This window comes from Zeus faber (genome assembly GCF_960531495.2).
Source record: "Zeus faber genome assembly, chromosome: 10".
NCBI lineage: Eukaryota > Metazoa > Chordata > Actinopteri > Zeiformes > Zeidae > Zeus > Zeus faber.
This window is the reverse complement of record NC_137199.1, coordinates 3704089-3724674: the sequence shown is the minus strand read 5'-3', so window position 1 is coordinate 3724674 and position 20586 is coordinate 3704089. Positions and strand designations below refer to the sequence as shown.

Here is a 20586-nt window from a genome sequence, read left to right as displayed (position 1 = left end):
ATTCACATTGAGGGGGACACACCATTACAGTTAATAATCAATCCATGAAATGTGAATATGCAATTAAAAGTATGCAACTGAAACACAGCTCTAGCTGTAAATAGCAGCTTCTAGACCATAACATATATCCTACAAAAGTTTTATGAAGATTGGTTTTGTACATTTATACTACAAACATTTAAATTGGGGATTTCCAAAATTTCTAAAATTGGGGATCTCTAAAAACTGCATTTTTTTTTCATCATTCACATTTTCATCCTGGACTAGCCTTCAAGGTCTCATTCCATACATTCTAAGATGCAAAACACCAGCTACTTCTTTCGACCCTTCCTTCTCATTTCCCAACGATCTGTCGCTGTTTACTCTACACCTCCACCTTTCCTTTCCATCCCCCCTGCGTACAAAAAAAAAGATACCAAATGCCTCCCACCCTGCTGCAGTTCGTCCAGACCGTTTGCACCGCCACGGGTTACAGAGGCTCATCATGCAGCAGACCTCCCACATCTCCAACTATCAGCCCACGCACCGACTTGATCTTTTCAGAAAAAAACTACAAATAAAATAAGCAACAACATAATTAATCTTTTCCCACACCTGACAGATCTGAGGGTGGACAGCGATGGAATGATGAGGGAGAGAGAGAGAGAGTTGGAGAGAAATGCAGAGCCTCGGAGAGAACCAGAGAAAGCAGAATAGAGCTGCGGGAAAGTGAAGAGGAAGTGTGAGAAAACCGTCTGGAGGAACGAAAGGGATGGATGTGTTGACAAAGTGAAAAGAAAAGAAACTGAGAGTCTGAGAGTTAGAGAGAGAGAGAGAGAGAGAGAGAGAGACGTGAGTCACCGTGCGCCTCAAAGGGAACCCATAATCATTCCAGTTGGGTGCAGAATGTGGGGGCGAACTACAGTGATCTCCCTCCACAGCTCCAGGGATCTGTACAGTAGTATGATAAAATGCACCCACTGCATTTTTAATTGGATTTATTTTGACTGAAAAGGTGGAGAAGTATTCTACTCTGTTGATATTCTGGTTGAGATTCTGTGCGTTAACGGGGACTGTGCACTTTTGCCCTTGCTGCCTGTAAATTTGTTATTTATTTTCTACCTTTAAATGCTTTGGACACCACACTTTGACAATTTCACATTATTTTGTCATTTCAAACAAAACCTCTTTAAGAACCTAGGTGTCGGAACCAAATTCCGCCATTTATTATTATTATTATTATTATTGTATATTTATTCTCGTGACAACTATGCACAGACATCCAAATATTCAACCCACCAGCATTGTTAACTGCGTTAAGCCAATATTGTTCATTCAGACATCATTACATTTATAAATGGGAAAACTTTGTACTTTTGAGGTGCAAAACACTGGGGATTGCTAACTAATTGTTTCTTCAGGGATGAACGACAACCCCAGACACCCAAAATAGAACATATGAGACATTTTGGTTTTAAAAAAAAACCCAGCAGAAATAATAAAAAAAATATATAATCCAGTTTGAAATAGTGTCACAGAACCAGCTGCAGTAAACCATATTCATTGATATATGGAAGATTGAGCATTTTATGCTTCAATCGTCCACAGCAAAAAAAAAGCTAATAATTGGTAGTTACAATGACAAAATGATGAAAAAAAACAAATACAAGCAAAAACAAAACAACAAAAACTGAACATTGATTATATTGGTCATGCAAATGGCCTAGTTTCAGTTTCACATTTGAAGGTCCAAGTCAATTATGTCTTTGTCCTAGATTCAGCACAGATCATAGTATTTCTTTATGGTTCGCACTACAGATTGATTTCATGGAGTTCTTCAAAACTTCAACGTTCCAAACAAAATTGCATTTAAATGTGATATTGCCTAGTCAGTCCCTTTTCCAGACAGTTGAGTCAACATTTGGGTGTGCAGTTTATGCAATAGGACTGACGTGTGGCTATTATTTCAGCCTTGTGTCCTCAAGAGACCAACACTAAAAACTATTTCGGAGTTGTGTTCGTTGCTAATGTGATAAAGCTGATATACAGTAGTTATCTCTTAAATGTTGACAATAGAATGGCATTTCATTTGATTTTGTTGAATGACATTAAACTGTGTGTGTATATATCTATACACTGTGTGTGTGTGTGTGTGTGTGTGTGTATGTGTGTGTGTATGTATATATATATATATATACATATATATATATATACATATATATATATATATATACATATATATATATATATATACATATATATATACATATATATATATATATATATACATATATATACATATATATATATATATATATATATATATATATATATATATATATATATATATATATATATATATATATATATATATATATATATATATATATATATATATATATATATATATATATATATATATATATATATATATATATTCCTTTTGATCACATTACAGAGCAGAAACTTTGGTTCTTTGGTTTCAAGCTTGTTCATGTTCAGAAACCTTTTTCTTTTTTGAACATTTCAATTGCAGAAACAATTTGTGTGAAAAACGGTTTTAGGGACGGAATTTTATCTGACTAAGCCCACAATCCTGTGCAGGTTAATCGTGCGGTATAAAGATCTATAAAATAGTGCAAGTTATGACACTTATATACACCTATGCTATACAAAATATTTCAAGATCTGCAGAGACACAATTAGCATATTACTGTAGTCTACAAAAACAAGGGCTTAAAATCACTTGTGAAAAGTACTGTAGTAACAGAATACTTAAATGTAAAATAAAACAATAAGAAACATACTGTAACTTTTGCTTGCCATATCGCTTTTATAGGCCAAGTAATGTTTAGCTTGATGATTGATTTTAGGATAAGCAGTTAGAATAGATTTTTTTTTTACTACGACCAGTAATAAAAACAATATAAGCATCAAGATGGGACGGCGTCGTCTGTTGTTGTGTAACACTTGTATGGCAAATATCACAAGGGCGGTGTCTGCAGGAATGTTACAGTCACGGTAAATAACAAACAAGTGAAAAAAAAAAGTCCTTCAAACATCCGGATAAAATGCGATGACAGGCACACAGACATTTCTGTTACTTAACACTTGTCAGTCGTAACACTTTTGCTTAACTGTTCAATCATCTTCAGCACTTCGCCTAGTGAGTGCAAAACATATGCAAGGACACCTGCAATGACCTTTATGGATTCCTTCCAGTGGAAAAATACAAACATGTAACTTCCTGAGGTGCGATGTGACTACTCAACCGTAGAAATGACGGGTTAAAATGAAGGTTCAACTAATAAACGGAGGGAAGTTGATAAAGAGTGTTGGCTACAGCTTTATAAAACTCATTTGCAGCTTTTCCTGTGGCTGGAAATGGGCCAATATTGTCATCATTGTAAATCTGTACTGGTACGCGATGAACACCTAAGGTGCAAAAATACTTCAAAGGTGATAGTTGCTGGAATAATTTCTGTCAGTCTGTCAATTAAAATGACTATTTACTGTTCAGATACTTGTAAACAGAATTGTGATAAAGTGATTGGACACAATAACCTTTCACTTTGAACAAAGCTGCAATTTCATACTTTCATGCGAATATATGTTTTAGAACGATAAAACTTTGAGCAAGGGAACCAAAAAAAGACAATATGAGTCTGAGCTATAAAGTTGTCGTTCAAGACAGATATAACCAAAAAATCATGCTTTAACATCTCTTACCTATCAAACATACACTGCGATATATGAAAATGTTGGAATATAACAGTAAGTTGGGTGTCCATTGAGGTTAATCCTGAAATGAATGAAGCTGATGAATGACTTTTTTTTGGATGGGTCTAGCTTCAGACATTTACCACCAAATGTTTGGATTTCGGCGTCACCAGCTAAGCAAATGCTACAATGCAGGTACTGTACAAATACATGGAATTATAAACTGATAACAGAGCAACTGATCTAACACTATGGAGTAAAAGCCAGGAATCACTCTGAAGATGAGGGAATATAGGATCTGGACCTGACTAGTCAAAAACACAGCCATTGATTTAGGCAAAAGCTTTAAGCTGAATACTTTAAACCCTCAATTGAACACAGAAGCAGATGTGTGCCATGTCGTAGCACGGTAATGCCTGGAAGAAGAGAGATTAGACATTCCCAGACATTAAGGTGGCAATTTCAAAACCAGGTTTTGACAGTTAGTTGATTGCGTAAAGTCTCAAAACATCGGGGGAAGCTTTCACTAAAGTGTAATCTTCACATAAAGCACACAATATCCACTGTGTTGGCAAGGAAAAATAGCATGAATCCAACTGCTTGAGACAAGATCAGATCCAGGGAATCCACAGTTAAATTGCGTGACCCAAAAGTACCCGTACGTGGTGCTTTTCAATCGGCACGGCTCCTGGGTTACCTCTCCACACCGACCAGCTGACGAAGGAGCTTTGGGTTCCACTGTACACGCAAATGTAGAGGCACATTGATCCACTTAATGGAGGAGTTAGACATCCGTTCACCAGAACAAAGACTTGTGTTAATCAACTAAATTGAGATGTCGGTTCCAGGGAAGAACGGAGCGGTGCATGTAGGTGGGCGTGCCAGGAGTTTTGGGATCCGGAAACAACACCTTTAGATGGGACAGTGGGAGTGGGATTTGTTTTGGTCGACGGTCTGATGGTCGTACAGTAGACCAACCAGGATACACGGAGATGGATGGGGACGTCACCAATTCAAACCCTTCCTGAAAATCAATCCAGATACCACCGGCTGACCCTGGAGGGGCAGATCCGGTCCTCTCCGGCTGACTCTGATGTGGCAGATCCAGGCATCACCAGTTGAACAGAGAGTTCTGTCCAAGGGTCATGAAGTAAATCTGACTGCTGCCTCCTGACTGCACAGAAGCAAAGAAGACCTGCAGAAGAGGAGCGGAGTTTTCAGAGGGTTCCTATACTCTTGTCATAACTACTCATGTAACTCTAACAAACAACGTTTGTTCATTAGCTCTACCAGGTGTGTCTATGGCTGAGAAATTTGGAATTTTATTGGAGGGAGAGGTACAATTGCATATGTCTTCACCAAACCCGAAAAGACTTGACTTGACAATTAAATGATAGGTCCAACATTTTTCAACCCAGGCCTTGTTGGTTCCCATCGTTTAGAACTGTTCATAGCAGAACTTCGCTGAATGTTTTACTATTGACAAACTTAGCGCTCTGCTGCAGCTTCTCCCTGTGCTCTAAAAACAACTTAAATGTCATTTTCATAAATGGGAAGCTTACAATATTTCAGACAATCTTTATATGTTATACCAAGATAAGAAAATGCTCACAAACCATGCATTTGATCATTTATTACATTTTTAACGGTTTGATTGACTCTTGCATTTTTCCGGAAAACAGATCTTTTGGCTATACCCACTCTGATGTATGATATTACTGTTATCCAAAGCATGAGCATGAGAAGTGGGTGACTATAATCAAAGTTTCGCATTTTTGAAAAGGCGATTTAATTCTTTTTTTTTTAGGCTTAAATGTTTTCCCTATAGCCTATTCCCAACCAAGCACAGTGAGAGAAATAATAAATAAACTAGTTCAAAATAAATATAAAGTAATGTAAAGTGTTGAGCCTGAATGATGCGACTGTTTGCACTTCAAGCCTCATCTTCAAGACCTCCATAGGTCAGAGGAATGGTTACCTTGTCGTTCCTCTCGCACAGGAACTTGAGTTTCTGGGCCTTTTTGTGCATGAAGACCCCCTCTAGGTTCCCTGTGTTAGCTGACCGCAGCTCTATAGCCTTGTCCCCCCAGCCCATGACCTGGTTGGATGGCAGATAGGCTAGAGGTGGGGAGAGAAGGTGGAGGGAAGAAAGCAGTTTGATTTGGAGAGTCACAGAAAATGCTGATTAGACTGTGGGACATTCAGCTTCACTTATTGGGATAATACCTGCTTCATGTAAGTCAATGGACACAGTGGGTGTCTGTGTGTGTTTATAGATAAATAAAAAGTGGGGAAAGAGGGAGTGAGAGTAAAATAAAAAAAAGCGGAGATCTTGAAACCATACTGAGAAATGACAGAGGATGGAAAAAAAGATAAAATCATCAAATATAGAGCCGGCATGAACATTTTATTTTATATAGAACACATTTCCAATGACCAGCCTGACTCATCCATAGACAAACCCATTCCAAACGTACACACACATGCACGCACACACACATACAAAACCATTTTTGGCTGAACCTGTCGCCAATCTGTCTTCAAAAAATTAGGCTCAGTCTATCACCCAAGCACTGAAGGGTGTAGTGAAGGTGTACTCCAGCAGTTTAACAATAAACAGTGGCACCAAAACATGATGATATGCATCGTGGAGCTGAAAAATGGATCGCGATATCGACTATGTGAAGTGCCAAGTAGTAATAGCAGACACAGAGTCATATGATAACAGCAGGAAAGCAGTTAGAATAAAACATTTTTATTTTCTTTTGAACAAATGATTTTATTAAGACAAACATCTGCACATTGAATGACAAAGGCGTAAAGAATGAATCTTCTACTTACATAACATGTTTCTAAATTTTGTTAAAAATACCGTGACTATCGTACCATGAACCCTGTACCATGTATGGTATCCAACCGTGAGTGTATTGTTATACCCCTAACTTACAAATACGCACACACACGCACACGCACGCACGCACGCACATACACACACACACACACACTCACACAAACACACACACACACACACACACACACACACACACACACAGGTCCATGAAAGAGTGACGTGATGTTGTCGATGTGCTTATGATCAAGTCTACTCCTACTCTCTTCTGCGCTTCAGCAGATCAGTCTCAAGTCTTACCTACGGACGCTGGCATTTCTCCCCACTGCAGCACCGTGTCCTTGGTGATGCGTCCGTAGGTGTCGATGTAGACGCCCTCATCCTCGTAGCAGACCAGGACCTCTGTCCCAGCGCTGTTTGGCAGGATGATGATGGCGTGAGGATGGATGGAGCCCTGGATCTGTCGCACACACACGCACACACACACACACAAACACACACACACACACACACACACACATACACACACACACACACACACACACACACACAGGCTGTCAAACAATGGTTTGATATTCAAATGCTATTGATGCATGCATTAAAAAAAAATGACATTAGAATCTGAAAATTTTTATTCTCAGAAAATATGCAGTGTTTCAGCATTTTGTACTATTTTTTATAAAAATGTTGCGCACATACGTCCACATCCATCCTCTTGTGCACGCAAAGTGAATGAGCTTTGTCTGTGTGCCGCTCCAAGCACCTTTTTTTTTTTTATACGCCAGCTGAGCAGGTGTAAGGACAGCCTCATGCTCATTAAATGAAAAAAACGAAAAACAAAAGGTAAAAAAAAACAACAAACGGACGCAGTGTTTTGGAAGAGGCTCTGTCTACCTACAGGTGTTCCAGGCTCTTCCAGCAACACACACCGCGCACAGCGCACCCTGGCCCGGGATGGAGCGCCAGGTCTCATTGGGAGCCGCGCAGACTTACTGTTAAAAACAATCCCATTTTTTTTTCCTTTCAATTTTTCGGGGGGGCTTTCTAAAATCTCACAACAAAGGATAAAGAGCAGAAGGAGCAAAATAAAAGAAGAACAATCTTTAATTGTCACACAGCACACCACACGCTTTGGATGGTGGCTGGTGAAAAGAGGCCTCTGCGTTTAACCCATGCTGGCTTGTCCTTCCTCTGGGGCCACAGCCAGGAGCAGTGGGCAGCATACGTGGACGCGCCCGGGGACCAGGTGATAAGTGTGTTTCAGAAGGAACATGATTTTGGCCAATGTTGACAGCCCACACCAATTCTCGCTCCCTCCTAGTATTTCACATCATATATGATGATGATTAAAAAAACAAAAAGAAAATGGTCAGAATATTTGCAAGTCACACAAGTTCCTCCTGGTTATAAAATGTAGTAATACTGTCCCCAAAAATGGTCGCAAAATGTGACTAAATGGTCGCAGTCCGGAGCCCTGAAAGAGGTCAAACAGAGACAAACAGACAAAACAGGCATGCCTACATATACCTAAACAATTTGGTTGGTTGGCGTAAACAGCGCTCACACTCCTATATCTTAGTAAGTGTCACATTTTAGAAGCACACCAAGGAACTCTCTGCACACATTAATTAATAAAAAAAGCTTTCACTGATACAGAAATTTTCTCCAGAAATGCGAAACAAAACAGTTCTGTGAGCATCGCACCAACTAATGTCTGTAGAAAATCCCCAGAGGGGAATCACAGTATATCACTCCATTAACTACTGTTGTCCGTGTGTCTGTGTGTCCGTGTGTCCGTGTGTATTGAGTCAATCATACTTTACCGGCGTGTGTGCTACCACGATCCTGAGCATCAAAACAGGCATCCAGAGACGCAATGCAATTTTAATCCGTTGCCTTGGAATCAGCATCATAACATAGTCGGCTGGCACGAGGTGTGTGTTGGTTTGTGTGTGTTAGTGTGCGGTGTGTGTGCGCAGTTAAGGGTGTTGAAGTGGTTTTGCAAGTGAAAGTGATGGCAAAAGCCTGTGAATGAGTGTGTGTGTGTCTGCTTGAGAGCGAAAAGGAGAAAAAAGGCAGAGAGCGCGAGAGAGAGAGAGGGAGAGCGCGAGAGAGAGAGGGAGAGGGAGAGAGAGAGAGAGAGAGACAGAGAGAGAGAGAGAGAGAGAGAGAGAGATAGGATGAGTGAGTTTGTGAGCAAGTGGGACAAAAAGGTGTGTGGGAGAATAAGAAACCCAGTAAAAGTGTGGGTGTAATATAATTAAAAACTAAAGCGTTCAAACAGTGGACCCATGAGTGAGAGAGTGTTTGTGCGTGTGAGAAAAAGCCCTCTGTAACTGTGTATGGTGAGCGGAGAAAAAGGTGTGAAAGCTGTAAGACGAGTGCAGAACGTTGGATGCGGCAGCGGTGTAAGGCACGGGTGTAGAAGGCAGCTGTGAGCCCAGCCTGCCTTAATATACAAGAGATAGGAAAAAAACAGAAAAAAAGCACAAGAACAGGTCAGGACGTTTATACACACACACACACACACACACACACACACATTTACCATGGCTAGTTGAGAGAAGGAGGACAGGAGGGATGTATTTTTAGTTTTTTCCTCTCTTCATATCCCCCCCCTCCCTCTCTATCTACCTCCGTTTCTCTCTCCCTTACTAACTCCCCCTCACTGACGCCAAATAACTAGCACACATTTAGTATGGCTGGGGCACTCAGAGAGAGAGAGAGAGCGAGAGCCAGAGAGAGATGGAAGACAATGCGGATGAGAAAAAAAAGGAAAAGTGGAGGTGAAAACCAACAAAGGTGAACTGATAGGAGGGGGGAGAGAGAGAGAGAGAGAGATTCTTTATTGACCATTTCTTTATTTTACTTTCCTTGCCAAGAAATGTAGCTATAAATAAGTGCTTTAAATGTATTCTTAAGGTTGTTATCTTGTGATGTTTAGCTTCAAGTAGTTAAGGAGAGATCTCTGAACGAGAAGGACTGCACACTTTAGGTTATGAGACTCATTAATTATGCTTAATGATTGATTTGTTTAAAGCAAGTTTCATTAGGTCCCTTGATAAAAAGTTGTGGTGCCCCAACGAGACAGGAATTAATTATTAAATATGAATTATTAAATATTAAATATGAAATGAGGTATTAACACTACAACAGAGACCACTACAGACTGGAAGTGAGTGGGTCAAAGAGAGCAATAAGAGACAAGGCATCTCAAAAATGAGTTATGTACGCACACACCTTGCGTCTTGATGATGAGTGGACACATAGGGAATGTCCCTTTAAATGTGAAACAATTTGACTACAATCTTGACGACCACCATCATTGGAGGCTGAACTGAGCTCAAGTCTATCTACCAACACAGTAGGACTGTCTCCTTCTGACCTCCACCAGTGGGAAGCGTCTTTCAGGGTGTTGGTCAAGCTTGGGTCATTTCGGCCAACTTCAGTGGTGGACTTGTGATTCAACTGAAAAGTGTGCGATTCAACCGAAAAGTGTGCCACGTGTGAACGCTACAAGCAAACTTAAAAGCCCTCAGAAAATGTAACCGAGAGGTGGAGGTGGGGAGGTGGTCTGAGTGGTCCGCTTTAAAACCGACATGTGGTCTGCTTATTGACATATTGCGAACACAACATGCCACTGGTACACATGTCATTCGTAGAAGAAGAGGAATTACTTCTCCTCCGCATTTTACCCATCCTCCCAATTTAGGACCAGTGGGCTGACAGAACACGGCGCCCATAGAGAGTCAGTGCTGTGGTCAGTGTTATCGGGAGCCTGGCATACACAGTGTTTCCCATACATGGATTTATTTGTGGCGGCCTGCCACAATATCAACATTGACCACCACGTATAGATTTTCTATTTTTTTTACTATTTAAAATGGGAAAAATCATATTTCATTTTAGAGCTGCGTGCAGTGCATCATTTCGCTCAGCCCCTCCTTTCTCCACCCTCTCTCTCTCTCTCAGTCAAACACATTGACAACGGACCCATCTGTGAATAGCGCCTCCTCTTTGTGCACAGTCTGAATCAAAACATGATCATGCACGTTTGGGTTTGATACCGAAACCCGGTACCACTATGGCACTGGTTCCTATACGATAAGTATCTACCGGGCCGAATCGCAACACAGCAGCCGATTCAAATATCTGCCCTCCAGTGCTCCCAAACACCAGGCGCCTTCACCAAACATTATCGCTTGGAGCACGTCACTTGAAATCCTCGACAGCATATTCCTCTGTATAGAGCGCCGCCGCTTTCCTCTCCCGAGCGACTCGAGCCTAACAGCAGTGGCCCTCGTCAATGTCACATTATGGTTGCTTAGCCAATCAGATAAAAGAGGCAGGTCGCTGATCAAAAACGCAAGTGTGTTTGAGGCCCTCGTAAGTGTGCGTGTCCTGGGCCCTGTCCAATAAAGTGTCGATTGGAGAGGGAAAAACAGATTTTCAAACTTGCATAAATCGTTGACAACAGATTGGAAGTCGGATTGTTATAGACATCACATCACATCACATAAAGAGGCCATAAGGAAATCTGTAAATCTGTGTAAGTAGCAAATGATTCAAATTTGCATCTCATGTTACTATCTAATCATTGTTATCAGGGATTAAAAGAATACCCAACACATTTTCTGTGTGGAAAATAAGAAACTCTGAAAAATGGCAAGCCCATAATTGTATCACTGTAGAAAAAAAATAGTAAAAAATGGCCATTTACATACAGAACTCTCAAATATTGGTAGATGCAGTATTTACACAAAACTCATATTTGTCTTCCTCTCTGACTATTAATATCATTGGACTTTAACAGCATACGGGTCCCCTCCTTCGATTCATCACAGCAGTTGATTTCAAATGAGTGTGAAGGACATGGGACAGCATGGAACGACATGAGAGATAATATAGAATGTTGATGTGAACATGAGTCAGCTCGGGCAGCTGTGAGCTCCACCTGCCCACGTGCCCACCCGTGCCCACAAGGCAGAAAGGATGAGTGGGAGGGAAGGGGAAGAGAGTAGGAAGGAATGAGGAGTGGTGATTGACACCTGCTGCCATTTGAGGGGGAGGAGGGACACTCACGTGAGGAATCAGATGGTGAAATGAAAGTGATGGAATTAACTTAACACTGAATTAGAATGAACACTGTCTTTTTCTAAGCGTCTCTCTGCGACAGAGCAGGGGCGCAGCGAGAGCGCTCCCTTTCAGTTATGTACGAGTAGAAAACTCGGAAATAAATCTCAAATAAAAACACACTCTAAACATTGCGCTGAACTTCTTCTACTTGCCAAGTTGCCATTCACTAGTAGCCCTAGCTCTGTCCTGTTTCATCTTTGTGATGTCACGTTTAAATTCACGGGCAGAATGTACAGTAATTGCATTGTAGCTCTGTCCTGTTTGCAATACAAAAATCCAGGGTTGAGCTGTAACTCCAAGTAAAGCAAAAGAGAAAATAATTCTTAAATTGAATTGCTACATACTTTCTCCACACATTAAATCACTGGGTATGCTAACATGCAAGTTGCCCTTTAACAAGTAATTTCACTCCACCCACTGCACAATTAAAAAAAAAATGCAGAGCGGTCGAGGAGCGTTCTTCTGTTCTTAAGTAAATTTAGACAATTTGTGACAGCGTCTGGTGAAAAGGGGAACAAGGCGGCAAACATGAAGTCCCGCAAATCAACATCAACGTTTTTTTTTCCAAAAATACAATTGTTTTTTTTCAGATTACGAAAGCTTAAATGTTGAAGAACCCACTCAATATAACAACCATCAATTTTAGGATCACAAAAACATATAGTTTGTCACCAGAATAAGCTTGTTTTCGTCCCTGTGTCTCGGTCTGCGGCGCATTGTGTGGCCGTGGTTATTGATTTGCATCTTTGGTTTCATTGGCTGTTGCTCCAGAGTTTCGTTTGAAAACCCACCCATAAACAAAGCACAACACAGCGTCATTGTCAACAGACACATGCTTGTTTTCAATCTATGATAAATTTAATTTGTGCGAGTTCCGTAAATTGTTTATTTTCAATCTATAAACCTATTTTCAAAACGGAGTTATGGAGTTAGTCACCCATTGCTCTTCAAATATTTTAAGATTTCAATATATCACACATCAGTTGAAAGCTTACAACCTGCACCTTCAAAATCTAACAAATGAAATGACCATGGCCTGCTTGAGACCCTAAACACCAGTCACTGTCACATTTGTGACGTAGAGAACCACTAAAAGTACTAATCCTTGTCAGCACCCTCTCTGCACTCTTTGGGCTGGTTTCAACCGGCAGAGGTGATTTGATCACCTTTGTGACGAAATGTCAATATTAGGATTGATGTGTTTCATTAGAGAACATTCAAATATTTCAGTTTACAACTCAAAAAACAACAGTTTCTTAGCCTGAAAAGGTCTGCTTTTGACCCTTCAGGACAGACGAAAGTATTACGCCCATTTTAAATCGTGTCCTTAAGAGTACAGCTTATGTAAAGGTGCAGCACCAAAGGTCAGTTGCAACTGACTATTTATATTTAATTATCTTTATTATATTTCTCTATTTATATATATATATATACACATACTGTATATACCCACACTTTTTGTGTCAGTGGTTGTGTTTTCTTTGGCTAGGTTTTTGTATTTCTGTATAAATTTATATATATATTTATACAGAAATATATATATATATATACTATATAAGGTATATATATATATATATATATATATACCTTAGAGATATAAGGTTGCTCAAAAGGCACATAAATGCTAAAAAGCCCAAACCAGATCTTACATGAGTGGGTAGGTAGAGGTCGTATGGTGTTCCAGAGTCCACATCGATGGCATGGAAGCCTGACAATGAGCCATAGATCACTTTCAGCCTTTGACCTTCCTCCACGGTCAGGTCAACGGAGAGGGGTTTCTGGGGCAGGGAGCTGAAAGACTGGACAGACATACAAACACATACATACATACATACATACATATATACATACATACATACATACATACATACATATATACATACATACAGACATACATACATACATACATACATACATACGGTACTTAGCAAACAAGGTAAAACCTTAAAGAGGAGAGGAGAGAGGGTGGTATGATGCACAGAGTGAAAATAAAGTATCCCAGGCCACCAAGGAGGTGAAGAAATGGGACATGGCTCTGATTATGGCGCGCATGTGTTTGTGTGTGTGAGTGTGTATGTGTGTGTGTGTGTGTGTCTGTGTGTGTGTGGGTGTGTGTGTGTGTGTTTGTTTGTGTGTGTGTGGCTGAGGCTTTCTGTATCAGTGTGGGTGTTTTCTTTGGCTAGGTGCAAGTTCGTGAGAAAGAGGGAGAGATGAAGGGACAGAATAATGAGAGAGAGAAAGACGAGAGAGAGGAAGACAGAGTTGAAGTGACCCTAATAGATTTTCAGTGTCTCTATCAAAGGTTTGTCCTAGATACAGAGGTAGGACAAGGACAGTTAGACAATGGAAAAACAGTAATACAGTACAACCAACAGGGGAGGTTTTAAACAGAAGGTGGTAGTTTAACGCTCCCAAACCGCACAGTGAATGACGAGAGAGCTTTTAGCAATGCATTTAACAAAATTGTATCTCCCACCAATCAGGCTAAGCTGTTGGTGCTGTTTTTGGTTTGATAACACACATTTACCAACTATCATCTTAGGTCATCTAATGTATCAAAGCATGACTTTGTCTCACAAAACCACCTCAAAGGCCACGAGCTTATGATTGGAATCAAAACTTCGACCATGAAACACTGTGTGAGAGAATAAACAAAGAAAGATAAGTAAGCAAACCTTGAAGGCCATGAATTTGTGGTAGGGTTTGGGAGCCCAGGCGTAGACCTCCACTGCATTCTTCAGCGCGATCACCAGGAACTTGATCTTCTCGTAGCGCACTGACAAAGCAAAAAAAAACAACATTCAGAACCCAAACACGAAGATGCAGTGTGCCGCCAAATTATGTTGTATGACTAACTAGTGAAATGTTGCATTTTTGCAGTGGTGATAAGATAAGAATCCCACGAGGTGCCTGAACAAAATCGACTTATTTCCTCCTGGTCGTTATTAGACTTCAAAAGGTGGTGTCCTATTTGTAGAGTGCTCGGTGGTCCATACTCACCCACTTTGTAGTGCACGCAGCCCTCCAAGTCGCCTACTGAGGTCCAGCCCTGTCTCTTTTCCACTTCTGGGTCATTATGGAGGATCTTGTTCCTCAACCACGACAGATAGTACAGGCGCAGCTTGTTCTTTTTACCTATGGAAGTATGGAGAGAGCCCAACGGAGCCTCAATGGAAGCCCGACAGACAAGGGGAAGCGCAGTATTCATTCATATTACTGGTCCTGATTTCCCATTATGCACCAGGGATTGGACCTTTCAAGTGTAGACAGTAAAAAAAGACTGACAATCTGCTTCCATTCTCCACTTCACCTCTGTGTGCATGACATGTGTCCCTTTTATGTGCATACATCACGCGAAATAATATTTTAATACATGTTTAAGATCACAAGTTTTTCCCCTACCAGTGTATACACAATATGTACATGAAGGTGCCAGTAAATTCTACTTGTGATAATATGATACAAGATAAGAAAGTACTTTATCAATCCCCCCGAGGGGAGAAATTCCCGTCGTACGCTAGCTTAGTGAGGAATGCGATGCAGTTCATAACAATATATATAAATACAAAATAAAAATAAGTAATGGACTCAGAAAAGAAAAGAAGCTAAGAAGTATACAGTTGAAGATTATAAGGTCGAATTTACAATGAAATTTTACATAAAATAATTGTGAAATATCGCAACAAATATAATTGCAATACAAAATGTATGGAAAAACTTGCCATATTGTGCATTTTCGCACCGCAGGAACTTTTTCATAGTTCCTAGGACTTTTTTAGAGGAACCGTCCCTTTTATTGTGACCTCACTGCGGGAACTACTGTAAGAACGATCGTTGTTCTTAAAACTCAGTTTTGAGCAACTCCTTTTGCTCCTACTCCCAGGCAGGGACTAACCGGCGCGAGAGGAACCTTCGGTGATGTAAGTGCCGGTGATGGATCTAGACCTAAGACCACGGTTCCTCGGACTGAGTCTGCCGGTCGAGTCGCATCGCTCGCTCGCATCGCTCGCTCAGCCCACATACACTCAGTGGTAATTAAAAACACGACAAATAATAAAATAGAAAGGATTTTTACTATAAATGTATTGATTAAATTTTACCAAGTTTATTGAATGAAACAGAAAAGAGCAGAGTTAGCGAGCCGGTGCTCTCCGAAAGAGGGAACAAACTTTTAAATTATATATTGTAGATCTAATATGAGTGACGATTAAGCAACTGGATTGATTATTTCTCGCCTCAAATTTGTTCAGAATTTTTTTAGTGGACTGGTAAGGTGAAATTAGTGAAAGTTAAGGAGTAAATACAAGTGTTCCAGTGTGAATATAACCAGAAGAAAAGCCCTTGACGGTATCTAGTTCTCAGGACATACCCAGTTCCTAGTTCCCCCCAGGGAGTCCCCTGTTAGAACTGTTAGGTGCGAAAACACAGCGTCGTATTGTGAGGCCCAGGTGATTCCCACCCCTATTTGAGGCTAACAGGAGTGGGAATAAATACGTAATATATATAGTATGTATATATATAAGTATATGATATATGTGTTATATAATTATGTCATATATAAAACTGTATTATTTAATACATATACTATTATATATTTATATAAATATAAATATAAATATATATATATATATATATATATATATATATATATATATATATATAAATATATATAAAAAATGTTTTCCTTCAGTGTGCCGTATGCGCACCATATAAGTTATTATTATTTTTTATTACTACTCTATGGCAATACTAATTTAAAGTATATTATTAGTATCTATCGATCCCCGTTGCCTTTCAGAACAACAGCTAACGCAGGCGCACACACACAAGTGTAATTGACCATTTGTGCATTATGACTATTGATTGTATGAGATCATTTTTATCCATATTGCTGCATCACCCTTTATTGTTTATTCCATGTTTTTGTTGTTTTACCAATTGCTTCCTACTTTCTTTTTTATTTAATAATCATTTGTATCGGAGCCTCCCAGTCTAAAACTTCACAGAAGGGTACAGTACTTGTCTCTACCCCTTTTTTGAGTGACTATCAAAGCAGACTGCAGGTAAAGTCTTGGGCCATCCCTTTGTTTGCACTTATTGGCCGATCATCGTGTCACCCAACAGGTCTGTAAGCCCTCACATCTAACCTGTACATATGCAAACGCAGCCCCACTGAAGAAAATCTCCACATTCCAATGGAGCAATCAACCGCTTTTTCACTGAGAGGTGAAAAATTCCGACTCACCAATTGTTTGCCCTCTGTATTCCCCCTCTCTGTAGAGGGGGGGATCAAATATCCAGTTTACTATCATACAGGTCTTCTTAATAATTCTTAATAATTTTTAATTCATAGTTGGTGATTTATTTAATAGTTGGAAACAAATCTGTGAAGTAAACCATGGAGTTCACACTGTATCAATAGTGAAACAATCTTCATTGTTCAGAAGGACCCATATACTGTTTAGTCTCTATAAGGTTTATACAAATGATAATAATATATCCCTGGTGCTAATTTTATTTGATTTACCTTTATTGATAGATTTTTTTAAATTTTATTGTGCCATTGTTGGTTTTTGGAATTAGGAAAATCAATCTATTAAATGGGAGGTTGGGGGGGGGGGTTGATGGGGTTACAGTTTCTCCAACAGAGAGGCTCAAATGCATACATTTGTTGTGATATTTCACAATTATTTTAAGTAAAATAAAGATTTGATAGTTCAAAAACCCTCATTTTGGAATCAAGCGGCCAAAGACTGTTACATATAAATCTTTTATCAATTTAAATTTTAAATCTCTCTCTGAAATGTGATTGTGTTTTTGTGAGGTTAGCGGCATCTCATCTTGTGACACACAGCAATCGAATGGGCATGTTCATAGTTAATTAAACACGCCCTGTAAGGACACATGAGAGGGAGGGGAAATTCCAGCCAGTTGGCAGCCAGCTGGGAGCTGCCTGGTGCTTGGCTGGAAACTGGTTGCAATTCGGCTGTCAACCGGCTGGGACAGCCCTCTTCAAGTGGCTCCTACTGTAACTGCAATACTGCCATTCCCACCTGATATGGTGATGAGGACATTGAGTCCCTCCAGGACGTCCATCTGCTGGAACCTGCGACGGCTGATCAGGGAGTAGACTTTCCCCTGGCCGCTGCGGTCCAGCAGCCACAGGCCACTCTCGGTCCCTACTAACAGATTCACACCTGTGACAGGACAGATACAACATGAAAAATAAAATAAAATCATCCATCCAGGAAAGTCTTTTGTTAAGTAAAGGGAGAGATGAAAGACAATAGATGTTTAACTGAATCAGGAACTAACATACAACAAACTACAACTATCCAAACAAAGGAGCATTTAAAAATGAACTACAAACCCCAAAGGCCAGCGCAGAGGACCTCTGTGTTGAACTTCTTCTTGTACTTGCGGATTTCCGGCGTGTCGCTTTGCGGTCGGATGTTGGTTGGGTTCACGTTCACTACGGAGCCCTTCCTGTGGTTCTCTCTCCTGATTGGCTCGGGCTTGTTGCTCGCTATACACAGTGTCACAGTCAGGTTGAATAAATGTCAGGGTGAGTTAATAAACCCTGCAGCTCACACAAAGCCACATACTTTGATACATGACAAAAAGGTCTGAGGTAAGGTTTGAGTTGTCTTGAAATTAAGTGATCATCATATTCTGATCACAAAATGTAAGAGTGAAGATTAAAGAATGGCTTCATTTGTAACTGTTCAGGGCACATTTTTGCTTTACTATGGAGATACTTACCGCTCTGCTACAGATTCTCTCTGTGCTAAAATGCAGTCCAATGGGGCAAATGTTTAGGCCTTAAAAAACAATATTGTTAGATGGTCTTTATATATTATAGCAAAATAAATGGCTGTTTTATTGATTGTTTTGCAATTCTGAAAATCGGTTCTTTTAGCGAGATCGCGACAATCTTACAGCTTCATGACGACAGGAGAAGTTGAGCAGATTTCAACTTTATGCAAATGAGCAGTGCGCAGGCCAAAACGAGGGCAGATACGCTCTCAATGTCCTGATCCTTGGAAAATGGACGCCTGGACCACTGCGTAGTTGTTCATGATAAGGCTAAACACGTCATTTTATGTTTCTCTAACAAGGACAAATCTCTATTTTAAGGGACGGATGGCAAGACTAGTTATGCAATTTTTTCAAGAGGTTATTTATTTTGCTGTCATGGGCACACTACACGACTTTCAAAGTCATCAGATTGCTGTACTGTTCACACTGCACAACTTTCTGCTTTGTGATTGGGAATCTTTAAGTCATTGTGGTTTCACACTATAAGACTGATTGGTGACAGGGAGTCACACATTACAAGATCTTTTACCAGGAGGACCAAAAAAAAAAAGTTTTTTCATGAAAGCACACACAACAAGTGACACCAGAAATGACGCAATACCATGCGCGGGACAGGATTATTTATTTTTCATGATTCTTGATCACTGTAAAAAATCGAATAAAAGCAGAATTTACTCCCGTCTCCCCTCACTCTGTGTCTGCTCTCTTTGGCTGTAGCTGGTTGTGTCACTCTCAACTAGATCCCAACATGACCTGATATTAAACCTGCTTGCTACTTGCCAGCATCTGCGAGCGCTCAGCGAGCAGTCCGATTGCGTTGTGAGCAGTTCACACCACACGCTCCTCGCTCACAAGAGCACGCTTTGATTTTCCTCCATTCTGGGGCTTTGCTCGGCAAATGCCAAAAACCTGTCGTGAGTGGAAAATCAGGCCAGAATCACGCATTCTGAACTCTGAACGTTTGCCCTGTTGAACCGTGAGCAGCTGCAGAGTGGTACATTTCTCAACCGTAAAGTGTTTTGCAAGTTTGTTCAAGGAATACTTATTTATGATGAGAATCACCATTTGAATTAGGCTGAAAAGAAGAAGAAGAAACCTCCTCTGCATTTCACCCACCCCTATTTAGGAGCAGCAGGCAGGAGGGTGGATCCTAACGTGACCTTTGTCTTTGGGATGGGGGAAAAGCGGAGCACCCGGAGTAAACCTTTATAAAAATGTATAATCATTTCAGAGTTGTGTATTCACACAACTCTGAAATTATTATACATTTTTATTCCAAAGCTAGAGCTGTAGTCTGATGTCACAGTTCAACATTAACATATGGTATAGACCCTTGGATTTTTTTGGGATTGGATTTTTAATATGAGCAGGTATGATATACACTTGAAATTGTCAAATGTCCCCTGTGAGGATCATGAAAATGTATTATTCCACATCCTCTGATCCTACTTATGTAAATGTTCAACTTATGTAAATGGAAATGTTTTGCCAAAGTGCTTGTCTTTGTTGTGCCTATTAAAATATGTTAAGTTATTTGGTCTACTAAGTCTGCTCAATATAAGTGTGTGTGTGTGTGTGTGTGTGTGTGTGTGTGTGTGTGTGTGTGTGTGTGTGTGTGTGTGTGTGTACGTGTAATTGTAGGTGTGCTCACTTGGGCTCTGGGGCGGTGATATCTGGAGGAGTCTGGGATCGATGAAGGGCATGAAGGAGGAAGAGGAGCAGGTGTTTTTAGTGGTGGGGCTAATGACCATCTAACGGATACATGGAAAAAAGAGCAAAACAAAATATTGTCTTCATCATTATCATAATTGTGTGTACAATATGCCAGCAGAAAAATACACAACATGCAATACATACGCAATACCTTTAAGATCAGGCAGCGTGTTCCCTTTCCCACCTTTCTATATCCACTTGAGAAAAGTTGGGCCACATTTATGCAAAGTATCTTGGCCTCCCTTACTGATTCCTCAAAGGGTTTTTGAACCATCCCACTCCCTCCCATACTCATTCCTATTCCATTCTCTGGACAAGGAAGTCAGAGGGAGTATTTGGAATAGTTTAATGTAACATGTTGAGTCAAAATA

The 20586-nt window shown here is 40.2% G+C and overlaps 1 protein-coding gene across 1 annotated transcript in view; it reads right to left on the bottom strand.

The window, feature by feature from the left end:
* Positions 1–2422: 2422 nt before the first annotated feature.
* The window catches only part of LOC307235559 (mitogen-activated protein kinase kinase kinase kinase 4), a 79685-nt gene continuing 61521 nt past the window's right edge, over positions 2423–20586 (bottom strand). The window contains exons 25-33 of the mRNA XM_080007686.1: positions 20154–20253; positions 18054–18209; positions 17737–17880; positions 14684–14818; positions 14359–14459; positions 13333–13482; positions 6848–7007; positions 5678–5817; positions 2423–4894 (exon numbers count right to left, since the gene is read on the bottom strand). Coding sequence (XP_079863812.1) covers positions 4811–4894; positions 5678–5817; positions 6848–7007; positions 13333–13482; positions 14359–14459; positions 14684–14818; positions 17737–17880; positions 18054–18209; positions 20154–20253 — 1170 coding nt within the window. The 3' untranslated portion in view covers positions 2423–4810. The remainder of the gene's footprint in view (positions 4895–5677; positions 5818–6847; positions 7008–13332; positions 13483–14358; positions 14460–14683; positions 14819–17736; positions 17881–18053; positions 18210–20153; positions 20254–20586) is intronic.